The sequence below is a fragment of the Corvus moneduloides genome, chromosome 21 (genome assembly GCF_009650955.1).
Source record: "Corvus moneduloides isolate bCorMon1 chromosome 21, bCorMon1.pri, whole genome shotgun sequence".
In the NCBI taxonomy this organism is placed as follows: Eukaryota; Metazoa; Chordata; class Aves; order Passeriformes; family Corvidae; genus Corvus; species Corvus moneduloides.
Window position 1 is genome coordinate 3,549,663 of NC_045496.1, and position 13,300 is coordinate 3,562,962.

At 45.2% G+C, this 13,300-nt stretch overlaps 1 protein-coding gene across 2 annotated transcripts in view; it reads left to right on the forward strand.

Annotated features, from left to right (window-relative positions):
- BRD3 (bromodomain containing 3) overlaps nucleotides 1–12,623 on the forward strand; it is a 44,286-nt gene extending 31,663 nt beyond the window's left edge. For both annotated transcript variants that reach the window (XM_032130420.1, XM_032130419.1), the window contains 6 exons: nucleotides 3,101–3,229; nucleotides 3,599–3,790; nucleotides 4,125–4,360; nucleotides 4,869–5,161; nucleotides 6,946–7,074; nucleotides 7,639–12,623. In XM_032130420.1, coding sequence (XP_031986311.1) covers nucleotides 3,101–3,229; nucleotides 3,599–3,790; nucleotides 4,125–4,360; nucleotides 4,869–5,161; nucleotides 6,946–7,074; nucleotides 7,639–7,754 — 1,095 coding nt within the window. In that variant the 3' untranslated portion in view covers nucleotides 7,755–12,623. The remainder of the gene's footprint in view (nucleotides 1–3,100; nucleotides 3,230–3,598; nucleotides 3,791–4,124; nucleotides 4,361–4,868; nucleotides 5,162–6,945; nucleotides 7,075–7,638) is intronic.
- The last annotated feature ends 677 nt before the right edge of the window (nucleotides 12,624–13,300 follow it).

Sequence of the window (13,300 nt, forward strand, 5' to 3'; positions counted from 1 at the left end):
TCATTCCACGTGGTAGTATTTTTCTTAATAAAGCTGTTTGAAGTGCTGTCTGGTATTGGTTTTTTATGGAGTGTTTTATTGTCATTGCTCTTGGCCTGTAGATCGTAGTGTGACTTCTCAGAGATGCAGCCCATAATATGTTCACTGCGTGGAACAGAAACCTGCCATTTGCAGGCAGTGTCATTTTCCAGCGTCAGGGACTTCCTCTGTGGCTCTGAAAGGTTTTTAGATTTAATTCTGCCCAAGTGACAATGGCTGTGATAAAGCAGCACAACTAATGGCCTCCAAACTAACCAGGGAGGGATTGTGTGAGAAAGTAAAACACAGGCATTGCTGCAGCTATAACACATCCTGTCTCTTTGCTTCTGTTGCTATGTTAGGTTTTATTTTCCTCTGAGAATATCCTTCACATCCAGGAGCATTTTTTCCCTGGCAGAGGTGTCTCCAGGAGGATTTGGAGGTTGTTTTCTCTGTGTGTGGTGGAGGAGGCAGGTTGGCTGTTGTGACTGTGCCTGGGGCAGGTGAGACGGAGGGGCTGTAACTGAGCTTGTTGCAGCCGGGAGCAAAGGGATGTGCTGGAATTTTGTGCTGGAGCTAGGACTGAGAGTGGGAACAGCTGAAGGGACAGGATCTGTGAGTTCATCTCCACCTCAGTTCTCTTTATCACAGAGAGGGAAAGAGCAGAACTGCTTGGAGTAGGAAAGGATGGAAGTATGAGGAGAGAGGGAGGCAGCAGCTGTAATTCCCTGTGAGGAGTGGGATGCACTGAGGCTGGAGCTGCTGCTGCCCTGTCCCCAGGCAGGCAGGGACCACGTGCAGAACATCCCTGTCCCACTCTGTGGTGCTGGGGAGGCAGGACTTGGGGGAACCTGGAGCACCTCTTCTCCTGCTCCATCCTCTGGCTGCCAGGTCCCAGCAGTGACATGGATGTCTCTGCCTTTGTTTTACTCTGTGGTGAGCAAGCAACAGGCCTTGCTGTACAAAAGGATTTCCACAAGGTGGTTGCTTTTGGAATAAAGCACTTCCTCCAGGGATGTAACTGTGCTCACCCCTTAATTTTCCTGCAGTGAACTGCTGTAGTTTCAGAGCAGCTGAGTCCAGGGTCTTAAAAGTGAGGAACATTCTTTGTGTCCTGCCCAGAGAGGAGGCAAAGAAAAGACTCACCTTAGAGCTGGAGGCACGTTAGACATGAGGAAACAAATTTCTGAACATTAAAGATGATTAAACAATTGATTGAGGGGGAAAATGAGATTGCTGTGGGTAAATGCTGTGTGTGGGACAGAGGATGGGCGAGCTGGCCTGCCTGCACCTCTGCCAGCCCCACCTGTCTGACTCCTGATTTGCAGTTGTAAATGTAATCACTTTTTTTTTTAAAGCAGCTGGATATGTCTAAGTGTATTTGTAACCAAAGATATTCCAGCCCACCGATTTAAAGTGCTTTTCTTTCTTTTGTTAAGCTAATTATTCTTTATAAGAAAACAAAACAAAAATCCGCGGATTAAAACTGTTGGGCTAGAAAACTGTTGAGTTTGGATGAAAAGCAAAGCCTCAGACATTGGAATGTATTTCATAGGCAGTAATCAGGCCCTGAGTATGCCAAACAAATATAAAAAGGCCTTTCATGCAGTAAGATGTATTTTAAAATAAACGGGCCCTTTGGTTTCAACATATGTTTTGCTTTGGCATTGGCCTGAGAGGCTTTTCAGACAGGAGCACCAAAACCTATTTCCCTTTCTGCCTTTGTGCTGTGGCTCCCAGACTGTCTCCTGACAAAAAGTTTGACAGATGTCTGTCTGCAGCACAGCAGGGAGCAAGGCTGCAGGGACATCACCACCCTGCATCAGGTCCCTCAGAAGCTGTGTCCCTGGAGGTGAAATTCTGCCCTTTTCACAACACAAACAGCTCCAGGAGTCATTGCAGTGTTTCAAGACAGTTCCAAGGTCTATCACAGCTGTGAGATTTCTGTAGTTCCATGAACAAAGGGGAATTTTGCTGGTGTTAGGGGTGGGTGACAGACCCTGAGCATCCCTGACTGCTGCTGGGATGGGGGGTGTCTGTCCCCATCATGTCCCCTGCCTGTCTGCCAGTCAACCCTTCTCTTCTCTGGGGATACAGGTGCCCAAGACACACAAAAGGGAGGCCTGTAAGCACTTGGCAAATAGAGAATTTCTTTAAACCCAGGTCTTTTAAATGCAAATGAAATGTAGTGTTAGCTTCTCTTTCCTTTCAGCAGGAGTAATTGGAGCTAAGGTTTTATACATAGTAGTAATATATGCATAAAATCAATTAAGTGCTGGGAATGCTATAAACTGCTCTCTAAACCCAAATCATTCAGTCCCAAACAGCAAAAGAAATGGATGGAAGTGAGAGCTGAAAAATAAGAGAAAGGAGCAAGGTACAAATATTTGATATTTATTCTCACTACTCTAGGAAATAACATTATGAGTAGGTTCATAAAGGGTGAATTCTGTATCCATTTCTATCAGTTGGACTTCTAAATTGAGAGTGGGAGTTGTAGTTTAACTGTAAATGCCTATTTTGCTGTAGGAATTGCTGAGCAAACCTCCTGCCCCCTGTTAGCAGCAAGTCAGATTTTCATGATCTTTTCTGCCCTTTCAGATTTACAAGGCAAATATATCCAAGCATTTGTAGAAATACACACTTAAGGTACTGCTGTAATTGTAACTGGCTTGTTGAGTCTTGCCCTTTCAAACCACGACCCTTGTTTCTATTAGCTCCTGATCCATTTTTCTAAATGATTTTTCTAATGATTTTTCAACGTTTTCTGGTAGAATGTGGACCCTGACAGATTTATATTTTACTACTTAGAAAACAAGTTCAATTTAGAATCTTAGTGTTTAAACTGCTATGAAATATCAACTTCTTTGGTTGCCTGGCATTTATTTGCCTGTTTTACAAAGTAGGAACTCTAATGTTATTTAGGAACCAATAACCCTAATCAAACTTCCATTCTCCTAGATGGGATTTTTGAGGCTGTCCTGTCTCTGAGGTTCACATGTCCTCCATGCAGTTGCTACAAATGCCTTTTGCTTATGGCTTTTTTTTTTCCCCCCTTTCCCTTTGGCTTGTTTGTTTGCAGAAAAAAATGGACAGTCGGGAATACCAGGATGCACAAGGTTTTGCAGCAGATATTCGGTTAATGTTCTCTAATTGTTACAAGTACAATCCTCCAGACCACGAGGTGGTGGCCATGGCCAGGAAGCTCCAGGTAAAGGTGTTGGCAAATGCATCTTCCAGAGTGTGTTTAGTTCAGGTACAAGGTGAGATCCGGGTGCGGATCTGCTCTTGGCACCAACAAGGGAGACTCCTTCAGCCCTTGGCAGGAGCCTCGTGCTCTCTGCAGGACTGTTGTGCTCTTCACATGCCGTGGGCCCAATGCCATGTTCAGCTCCTAAAATACTATAATCCTTGCTGTTAAAGTCAAGGGGGAATTTTCTCGGGCTTTCCAGATATTCTGTATATTATTATTTACTTGTAGTGCACAAAGACCCTGCCCCTGATGTATTTAAGAGACCAGAGTGAGCTGTTTGCGGCCGAGGCTCCTTTGGTCACCCATTTTTTTCCTCCTTTTTTGCAGGATGTCTTTGAGATGAGGTTTGCAAAAATGCCCGATGAGCCTGCAGAGGCCCCCCCTCCACCTCCCCCAACAGCCCCAGTGGTGAGCAAAAGCACAGAGAGCAGCCACAGCAGCGAGGAGAGCTCCTCCGACTCCGACAGCTCCGACTCTGAGGAGGAGCGGGCGACTCGGCTGGCCGAGCTCCAGGAGCAGGTACTGCCCCATCCCAGCTGTGTCCCCGTGCATTAGACAGAGCACAGCAGCAGGAATTGTGTCCTGAAAAATCCCACCTAGGCTGGGATGCAGGGAAACACTCCCTGCTAAAGGGGAAAAGCATTCAGCTGTGCCATCAGTGTGTGTTTAATCTAATGGTAATTTCCCTCAAGATTGTTTTTCTCAGTGCTGATGCTTTCTACTTCCTTCTGGGATCCCAAAATATGATTGATTTTTGACTTTAGGATATACTTACACCTTGGGATGTAGAGGGAAGGATTTGTGGAGGCATCAGTTACCTTGCCTTGATGGATTTTCCCCTGTTTCCCCCCAGCTGAAAGCCGTCCACGAGCAGCTGGCTGCACTGTCCCAAGCGCCAGTGAACAAACCAAAGAAAAAAAAAGAGAAGAAGGAGAAAGAGAAGAAAAAGAAAGATAAAGAGAAGGAAAAGGAAAAGCACAAAGTAAAAGCCGAGGAGGAGAAGAAACCCAAGGTGGCTCAACCACCAAAACAAACGCAACAGAAGAAAGCCCCAGCTAAGAAAGCAAACAGCACAACCACAGCTAACAGGTGAGAGCCAGCCTTCCACAAGGTGCCTTGAGGGGACAGCCAGGGGCTTCCAGCCTTGTCCTTAATTCCTGGGGAAGCTCAGTAGTAGTTAATTTGCTGCTGAATACTGTTCCCATTCCCAGACAGCTCCAGGGAGTCTTCAACTTGGAGCTGGCAGTGCAACCATCATGTTTTCAGTGTCCAGCTCTTTGAATCCCTGCCTGATTGCTCTCAGATAAGGTTTTGGGGGCTGCCTTTTGTGCAGCCACCAAGAATGTGCCATTTCATAGCTGCCCCCCTGCTGCTTCTTGGGCTTGTTGTCACACTTCACAGGGCTAAAATATAACAGGAACACAACAGCTGATCTCAGGCTGCTGAACTTTTTCAGCACTTGTGATGCTGTTCCAGCCATCTGACGAGAGCTTCAAAGCCAAGAGCATGGGGATGTTTGTTACAAGGGAGTTGGGGGGAAAAAAAGAATTCATTGCTGTGTCCCCATGAATGTTTTCATGCTTGACAACCTCCCCAGGCAGCCCAAGAAAGGAGGCAAGCAGGCATCTGCAACCTACGACTCGGATGAGGAGGAGGAAGGGCTGCCCATGACTTATGATGAGAAACGACAGCTCAGCCTGGACATCAACCGCCTGCCCGGGGAGAAGCTGGGCAGGGTGGTTCACATCATCCAGTCCCGGGAGCCTTCCCTCAGAGACTCCAATCCCGACGAGATTGAAATAGATTTTGAAACCTTGAAGCCCACAACGTTACGAGAACTGGAGAGATACGTGAAATCTTGTTTACAGAAAAAACAAAGGAAACCATTTTGTAAGTTACCCTCCCGGGGCACGTGTTCCCCCCAGCAGCTCTGGGGCTCAGCTGTGGAGTCAGGGCATGTGTATTGAGGTTCTCTTACCCACCTGTTGGCTATGTGATGACAGGAATTTTTAGAGATTCTTTTCTCCCAAGGAAATGTACAGAAACTTTCTATTTTTTCTCTGTTCTTTCTTCCCATGGTGTCCTGCTGCAGAGACCTGGAGAGTCAATGTGCTCCTCTGCAAGACCTGTGGGATGCCTTTGTTACTTACCCAGGCTCTGGAAGGCCCTGTAAAGGTTTCAGTCTCATTGTGTCAGGTGTTATGTGCCCACATCTGGAAGGATCAGTTTCTTATCCTGAATAGTTTAGCATCTAATTAGGAAGGAAACAAAAAAACGTGGTTGGGATCCAAACCACCAAGGCAATAAATGATTTGCACAAGGTTACCTGTGGATTCTGGGTGTGTCTGAGCTGTTTATTCACCCCAAAACTGTTCATCCTGCATGGCCTGGTCACCACGTTGCCCTCACCCTCTGTCAGATCAGAGGATGAATGTCAGTCTGCTGCTGAGTGTGTGGTTCGGTGTGGGACACACTTCGTGCCTTGTCCACAAAGCAAATTCTTGCAGCTCCTTGGGAGTTTAGCTCCATCTGGACAGCAAGAGGATCACCTACCTGAAATGCTCCTGGCTCTCTTGGTTAAGGGAGTTTTGCTTTTAAGATTGACACAAAAGCTACTCCCTGCTTTCGTACGCCACCTCCGTTCCTTCCCCACAGGATTTTCAGGAAGGCCTAAGCAAAATACAGACTTTCACCTTTCTTTTTGCTTTGATTTATTTTTTTTCCCCTCCCTGAATCCTTCACTGTTGGAATATCTCAGGAAAGGACTTTCCAGAGTGCTTAGGAACAGAAAGCATCCTTTAATTTTGGAACCAAAGTGTAGAGTAACACAGATAACCTCAGATATCCACCCTGTGAACCTGGCATGCCTGAGTCAGGCTGGGCTCTTGTGCTGGGTGTTCCCTCTTAGGATTGCACTTTACTTTTCTTTTTTCGGTTTTATTTTTTTTAAATCATTGCTTTAAAACAGCTCACAGAAATGTAGGTATTTCCTTGCTGGATCAGGCAAAATATCTGGCTCCTGTTTTGTGCTTCCAATCCTGGCCAACACCTGTGTTCAATTACTCCTCCTTTGGAGGAATATTTCCTTTCCTTGGCAGTAGGAGTGTTGCTGGTACTTCTCACCCTTTCCATCCTGGTGCAGTTACATTCCTGTTGTCTGCCAGCCTTTGCTTCAGTTGGGTTTTAATTTGCCTCTGTTTTGTTTTCTGTTTAGAGCAACATAAACCGCAGTAGATTCTTGTGTGAGGGGATCAGAAGTTTTAATGGCAGCTGCTTTACTCCTGACAACCTTTAATGGGACACTTTATTTTACAGGGCAGAAAACCCATGTAACAATTCTGTAATTGCAAATCTGTAATTATTGACCATATAACTGGCTGGTAAGTAACCTGTAATGGCAAGGTTATTACATGGATATTTCTATCTTCTAAAATACTTTCCAGAAGATCTCTCTTAAAAAAAATTGCATGTTACAGGATGGTGGTGATTTGATGAGCAAGGCAACTTCAGGTGTTGCCTTCTCTCTGGGATGTGTAGTTGCTGTGTGAGCACTGGATCTTGGCAGTGTCACTGCAGAGTGTGCACACAGATGTACATGCCCTGTAAAATAGTGATGTCCACTCTTTTTCCCAGCATCCCTGCACTTTCAGAAACTCTGCCTTCCTCCTCCACAGCTGCCAGTGGCAAAAAGCAAGCAGCAAAGTCAAAAGAAGAGTTAGCTCAGGAAAAGAAGAAAGAACTAGAAAAACGGTTACAGGATGTCAGTGGGCAGCTAAACAACAACAAGAAGCCTGCAAAGAAAGGTAATGGCTTTGGTTTTATGTGAAAACAGTATCCAAAAGTGGGCAGACTTTGTCATAGGGTCAAAACCTCTGCCTTGGGTTTGGTTCTGTGACAGGAACCCTCAGAGGGTTCCTGCTGGGCACTGAGCTACTGTGTGGGACTGCTTTGGTCCATGTCCAGGTGGAAACTGCTGGGTGGCAAATGGGAGCTGTGTTGGAGGCAATTCCTCCTTCAGAGGGAGGAGGATCTTCCCTGTGTTAGCCTGGTGTGCAGCCCACACCACAGAGCATCTAACACACGTGGGGTCACAAAAATCCCAAACCCCCACGTAGCTCAAGATGCTCCAGAAGGTTCCCTCAGAGCAAACAAAGCTGCTGCCAGCTTTCCCAAGGGGGTTTTGCTGTGCTCAGAGATGGACACTGCCCCACAGCAGAGCTCCTGTGTGGATCCCACACTTCCATGGTCACTGGCAGTCGAAGGAGCCCTGTCACCCTGCGGGTCAAATTGGGAACGAAGGCTGTGGGCAACCCTTCTGTGTTTCAGTTCCTTGCAAGTAACCACATCCCTGCTTTGTTCCCCTGCAGAGAAATCCGGCTCCACTCCCTCTGGAGGCCCTTCCCGGCTCAGCAGCAGCAGCTCCTCCGAGTCCGGGAGCAGCAGCTCCAGCGGCTCCAGCTCGGACAGCAGCGACTCGGAATGAGCTGGGGACACTCGGACACAAACCCCAAAGGGACACCCCCTCCCTCCCCATGCTCTGCAGTGTCCCTTCCCCTCCTTAAACCCCTGCTCTCGGGCCACGGTGGTCAGGTTTTATCCCCTCTCTCTTTCTCTGACTTGTTTTTTATTTTATTTTTTAACTCAGTGTTACAAAAGGTCTCTTCCATTTTTTTTTTTTTTTGTTGTTGGTGGGGGGGGAGGGGCTCTCTTTTAATAGGTCAAAGATCTTTGAGTGTGTGTGTGTGACTAGACTTTATGACAAATAGTTCCCTTTGCATAAAGTCTCTAAAATTTACATTTTATCTGGAGAAAATTGGTCGAAAATGGAAGAACTTTGAGCTCTTAGCAGGAGATAAATAGAAAATTCTGCAAGGTTTGTAGTACATTTCCCTCCCAGCCCTTTCCCTCTCCCCAGAATATTCTCTTTTAATAAGCCTGCCTGGCTCACACAAGGTAAAAACCATCTTTTTTTAAAGAAATCTCTGTAAAATGGTACTGTATCTGAAAGATGTTAGCTTTTGAACTAGTTGGTGTATTTGTTATTAGCACTAGTATTCTTAATCTCCAAGTCTACAGTGTGATGAAAATGTCAGATGCTATCATCTTTTTACATAAAAACAACAACAAAAAAATCCAAAAAAATTCTCATGTACTGTGGATTGCTAACATGCTTTTTTTTTTAAATCTTGGTAGAAGCATAGGCACCTGTTCAGGAAGGTCTTGAAGCATGAATTTAACTTTTAAGCACACGAGCAATAGAAGTGGTTGCATTTCTTGGTTTTCCACTCAAAAGCTTCACTTTTCCTGGGGATTCATTGGGAAGAAGGGAGCAAGGGACACACTCAAGTTTCTTGGGAATGGTATTTTTAACATTAAATAGATAATTTCCAGGAAATGGACGCTCTCTATGAAAGTTTTCATGGAATTGAAAGGAGTTTTTTGGCTGGAAGTTGTCAGCTGGAGCCTGGAGTGATCCCTGCAGTGAGCAGGACAAGTCATGTGTCCATTACTGGGCACAACTTCGGGATTTTCTTCATGACAAACACTTCAGTCTGGGCTTAAAATAAAGCAGCACTTGAGCTCCAGCTGAGGCTGAGCTGGCAGGGGAAGTGGAGAGAGGGATTTTGTGTGCGTTCGGGCTTCTTGCTTTTGAGTTTGCTTTGTTTTTCTCCCTTCTCCTCATCGTTCTGGTAGTGAGCTCCTCGACAGGGGATGCTCCTCCTGTGTCAGGCAGGGTGCAGGTTCCAGGCACTGAAATGTTTTACCTCAATGAAAAGGAAAAAGAGGGGAGGGAGAAGAAGAAAAAAAAAAAAGCTAATTTTTTAAAGCTTGCTATTTTTTTGACCTGCACTGCTGCAATACACCCTGGTTTCAGTGTCCCTAATTTCATGTATATACCATGACTTTATTTATTAAACACCATCAGTCATTTAAAAGGTAATAAAACCTAACAAAAGCCAAGCTGGGGTTCTGCAGGCCAGCAGACAGGCAGACTTTTAATGAGGTTTGAACCAGATTTAAAACAAACAAACAAACAACAACAAAGCAAATAAAAATCCATGAATTTATTTATATACCTTGGACTTTATACCTACAGGTGCTACAGTCCAGTCTCTTGTGTGTCTGGTGCTCTGACATGTTTGGTCTGTTCATTTTTATATACTTTTTCCCTCTTCTTTTCACCCTAGTCCCCTTTTTTCCCCATTTTGTACAGATTTTGGAGACATACAATTTTGATACAATTTTATTTTCTCGGTGGTCTTCCTCCCCCCCCCCCTTTTTTTTTTTTTGTGGAACAATGGGGGTTTTATCCTTTTCTAATCCAATGTTAGGAAAACACCAGTTCTATAAAGATACAACATTTGTAATCAGAGGGGCAGAAGTTTTATTGTAAATTCTTTTTATTGTAAAGAAAAAAAATATACAGAGTTTGACAGAAAATTCTGCCTTTCCTTCTCCAGCACCAGCCCCTAAGGCTGCCTCTCTCCTGTGGGGTAGCCCTAAAATTCACCTTCCTGTGCTCTCCCAGCGGTGCAAATTGCTCCAGATTTTATTTTCCCCACAGGTGAGTGGCCCTGGAGCACCCTCAAGGCCAGCACAAGATTTCCTTTGCACACTCAGCCTCCAGGAGCTGGGACAGGAGATGCTGTGCTGGGCTGTGGGCTCTGGTGGATGTCCATGTGCTGGGAATCTGGGAATCACTGCCTGTTTTAGCATTCCAAGGTTTGCACTTCCAGCTGCATCCATGCTCAGTGCCAGTCACCCACTGCCCAGCAGCCAAGGGTGATTTGCTGGATACTTGGGCATCTGCCTCTCAAAATCTGCTGGTGACCAGAGATTGTTTCCCAGAGCATTTGAAAGAAAAATGTTTTTACTGAAATTCATGATTTTTCTTTCCCATTAACAATGGAGTTCAGTTCTGATATTTTTTTTTTAAGTTCTGCCCTTATAAATCCTTCCCCCAGACAGATCCCTGGTAATATATTTTCAGAATTTACTTTGAGGAAATGTAATATTCACCTAATTAAGAGCTTGGGTTTCTTTTTAACGGGGTTGGGTTTCACCTGTGTTTCTCCTGTTGCCTGCGACTCAAACGATCAAAACCAAGGAATATTTTAATGAATAATTGCAACCAATTCACTGCCACGGCATTTGGATAAACAAACTCCCAGTTTTCCCTTCCTGGGACCTTTTCCTGCATGCTTGACCCTGAGCTGTGGTGGCGGCTTCTGTGGTGGGGACAAACCGGAGCTGGCGTCGGAGGCAACAGCATCACTGCCACAAAAAAACTGGGAATGCGGCTCTGTCACCGTCCTCTGATGTCAGGAACAACCCCTGGAACACACAGACATCCCTCAAGGAGCCACGGGGCTGTCCCACCAAAATCAGTTGGAGCCAGAGGGTTGAGAACCATGTGTGAAGTGATGGGAAAAGGCCCGGCCTGAGACCGGCTCAGCGCTGGAGGAGGATCCCTGTTTGAGCTGGAAAACCATCCCAGCCTGGGGATTTTCAAGGAAAACAACCTGCCAAGGCCACCACGGAATGGGAAGAACCACCTGCACAGCTTTGATCCACCAGCTGCAACTTGGGCTTCCACTTACTGGGAAACTTTTCATGGGAAGTGAGGTGTTCCCAACAAAATGGAGCAAGGAGAAATCCATTTTGGCATGACCCAGGGAATCCATTGATGACTCTTCACTTCCAAACGTTGTCCTTACACTTTTCCATTCTCAGATCGTTCGTAGTGCTCCTTATCCCCACCATGTCCATGGGGGTGCCTCTTGTACAACCCAGGTTTCTCCAGGAGAGATGTTTCCAGTCCAGAGTAAGTAGCAGCAGCCCTAAATGAGTTGGGAACTGAACCAACAGAGCATTTATTTAACTGGGTTTTATTGCATGACACGTCAGTCCAGATGTCACGAAATAACTTTGAAACGATCAAACACACAACGTTTGAAAGAACATTTTTAAACTTAAGAATTAAAAAAAAAAAAAAAAAAAAAGGAAAAAAAAATTTTTATGGTAGAATTTTTCTTGAATGAACAAAGTTTAACTTTGTTTTCCAGGGGAAACTTTACTGAAATCAGTATGATTTCATATGTATGCACACACACAGAGTTTTATTGAAACTGCTTTTTCGGACGAATTCCTGTTTTAACAAAATATCTGACCAGACCTTTCTCAATCAACCAGCATTACTGCACCTTTTAAAAACTTTGTGAACTTTTTCTCTGATTGTAAACTCAGCCTGTCTCGTGGCTCAGTGGGACCAGAGGGAGATCCCCATCCTGGGGGCTCAGGCCCTGACCCATCGACCGAAGGAATCTCTCGGCTCCAACAGCTCTCTGCACACCAAATGTGTCGTCTACACACAAAAATCACTGCAATTTTTGTACTGATGTGGTTTGAACCTTGCCTACCCCCAGGGTTTGTAACTGTAGGAGTGATGTTTCAGGACTGTGGCACTGCTGGGAGGGTGGTGATCCCCCAAACACACCCAGCACTGTGTGTGTGGAAATGCACAGCCGAGTTCCCCCTGAGGTCTCTTCCCTGTTCTCCATGTGGTAGAAGCAGACTGCAGTTACCTGATCTAGTTCTTTCTCTGCTTTGGGGACTTTTAGACCAGTTTTTAATTTTTTTTTCCTTGTTTTGAAAGGAATGATGTTTTTTTTTAAAGCTGGGGTTGAAGCTGAGGGGCAGGGATCGGGGCATGACAAAGACAAACCACAACCTTTTTAGTACTGAATTTTAAATTCTCAGTCTCTTCTCAACCCTGAGCAGTTACCACTAGGGCTAACTGTGGGCAGGCTCTGCATCACTAAAGAGAAATTTAGGATTCCTTACACAGCAGCATTATCTTGCTCGAGCTGCATTTTGTAAAGAAAATGGTATTTACATATCTTTTTAAAATGTCATTTTTAAAAAATAAATTAAACCACCAGCTAGGATTTGACACAGGCCACTTAGAACACAGCCCTGATACTGGCATAACCAATCCAGAAAGATTTGTTGTTGTATTTTTGTTTTGTTATTTTGGGGTTTTTTTTTAATATTTAAAGAAAAAAAAAGAAATTGTTACTTTTCTGTATGATGTGCATGCAAATTTACCGTAACTCTTTTTCTTAAAACTTTTTAGTGCCATTTCTAGTATATTCCTGTAAATGTCAGTTATTCAAAAGAGTCAATGTAAGTAGTTTAGCTTGTTTATTGCAAATTGCTGGCCTCAAACAAAACAGACTTAAAAAAAAAAAAAAAAGAGTTAGAAAGTAATCTTTGATGTTACTGGTAATCACGGACCCTGGTCCTGGGGCATTCGTTTTGTTTTCATAATAAAAAGAAAAATTGTTTTGTGTGTGCAGTTTGATCCCGTATTTTCCCCTCTCCTGATCTTTTCCAGGTGTGGCACTCGTCCCAGTCCAAACCTGCACTGAGCAGTGCCAGGAGCCAAACAAAAATCTATTGAGTCCTGGTGCCACACGAGTCCTGTGGGATAATTTTGAGGTCATTTTGTAAGTTTTGTGGAGTGCCACACTCAGGGGCTCACTGCCCTCAGAGTGGGGGCAGCGCCGGGGTGTCTGAATCACAGCTGAGTACCTGGAATAAAACTGCTTTACTTTAAATCCCCCTTTTTTTGGTGAGGGGAGTTCAGCTGTTCCCGTATCCCAGGGCAGCCAAGGAAGCGCTTGGACTCCTCCCAGGATCCTACAGTCTGCAGGGTCTTAAAGTTCTGTGAGAATTGCTCCTGGCTGAGGTAAGTTGGGCTGAAAGGAGATCAAACTTCCCCCAGGTTTGCCACTGGCTTCTCTGAAGCCACCAGGACCTGCAGGAAGCAGAGGGACTTTGTCACCTGCTGCAGCAGCCAGGGCTGGCTCTGTGAGCTCAGGGTGACCTGGAAGGCACAGCTTGAAAAGGGGGGGCTGGAGCAGCTGGGCCCAGTCCCAGTAGAGTCCCAGCATTGCTGTGTGGGGCCAGGATCTATTTTGGTCACTGGAGAGGCTTGCGGTTGGTTTTGCTGTTTGGTTTGTGTGC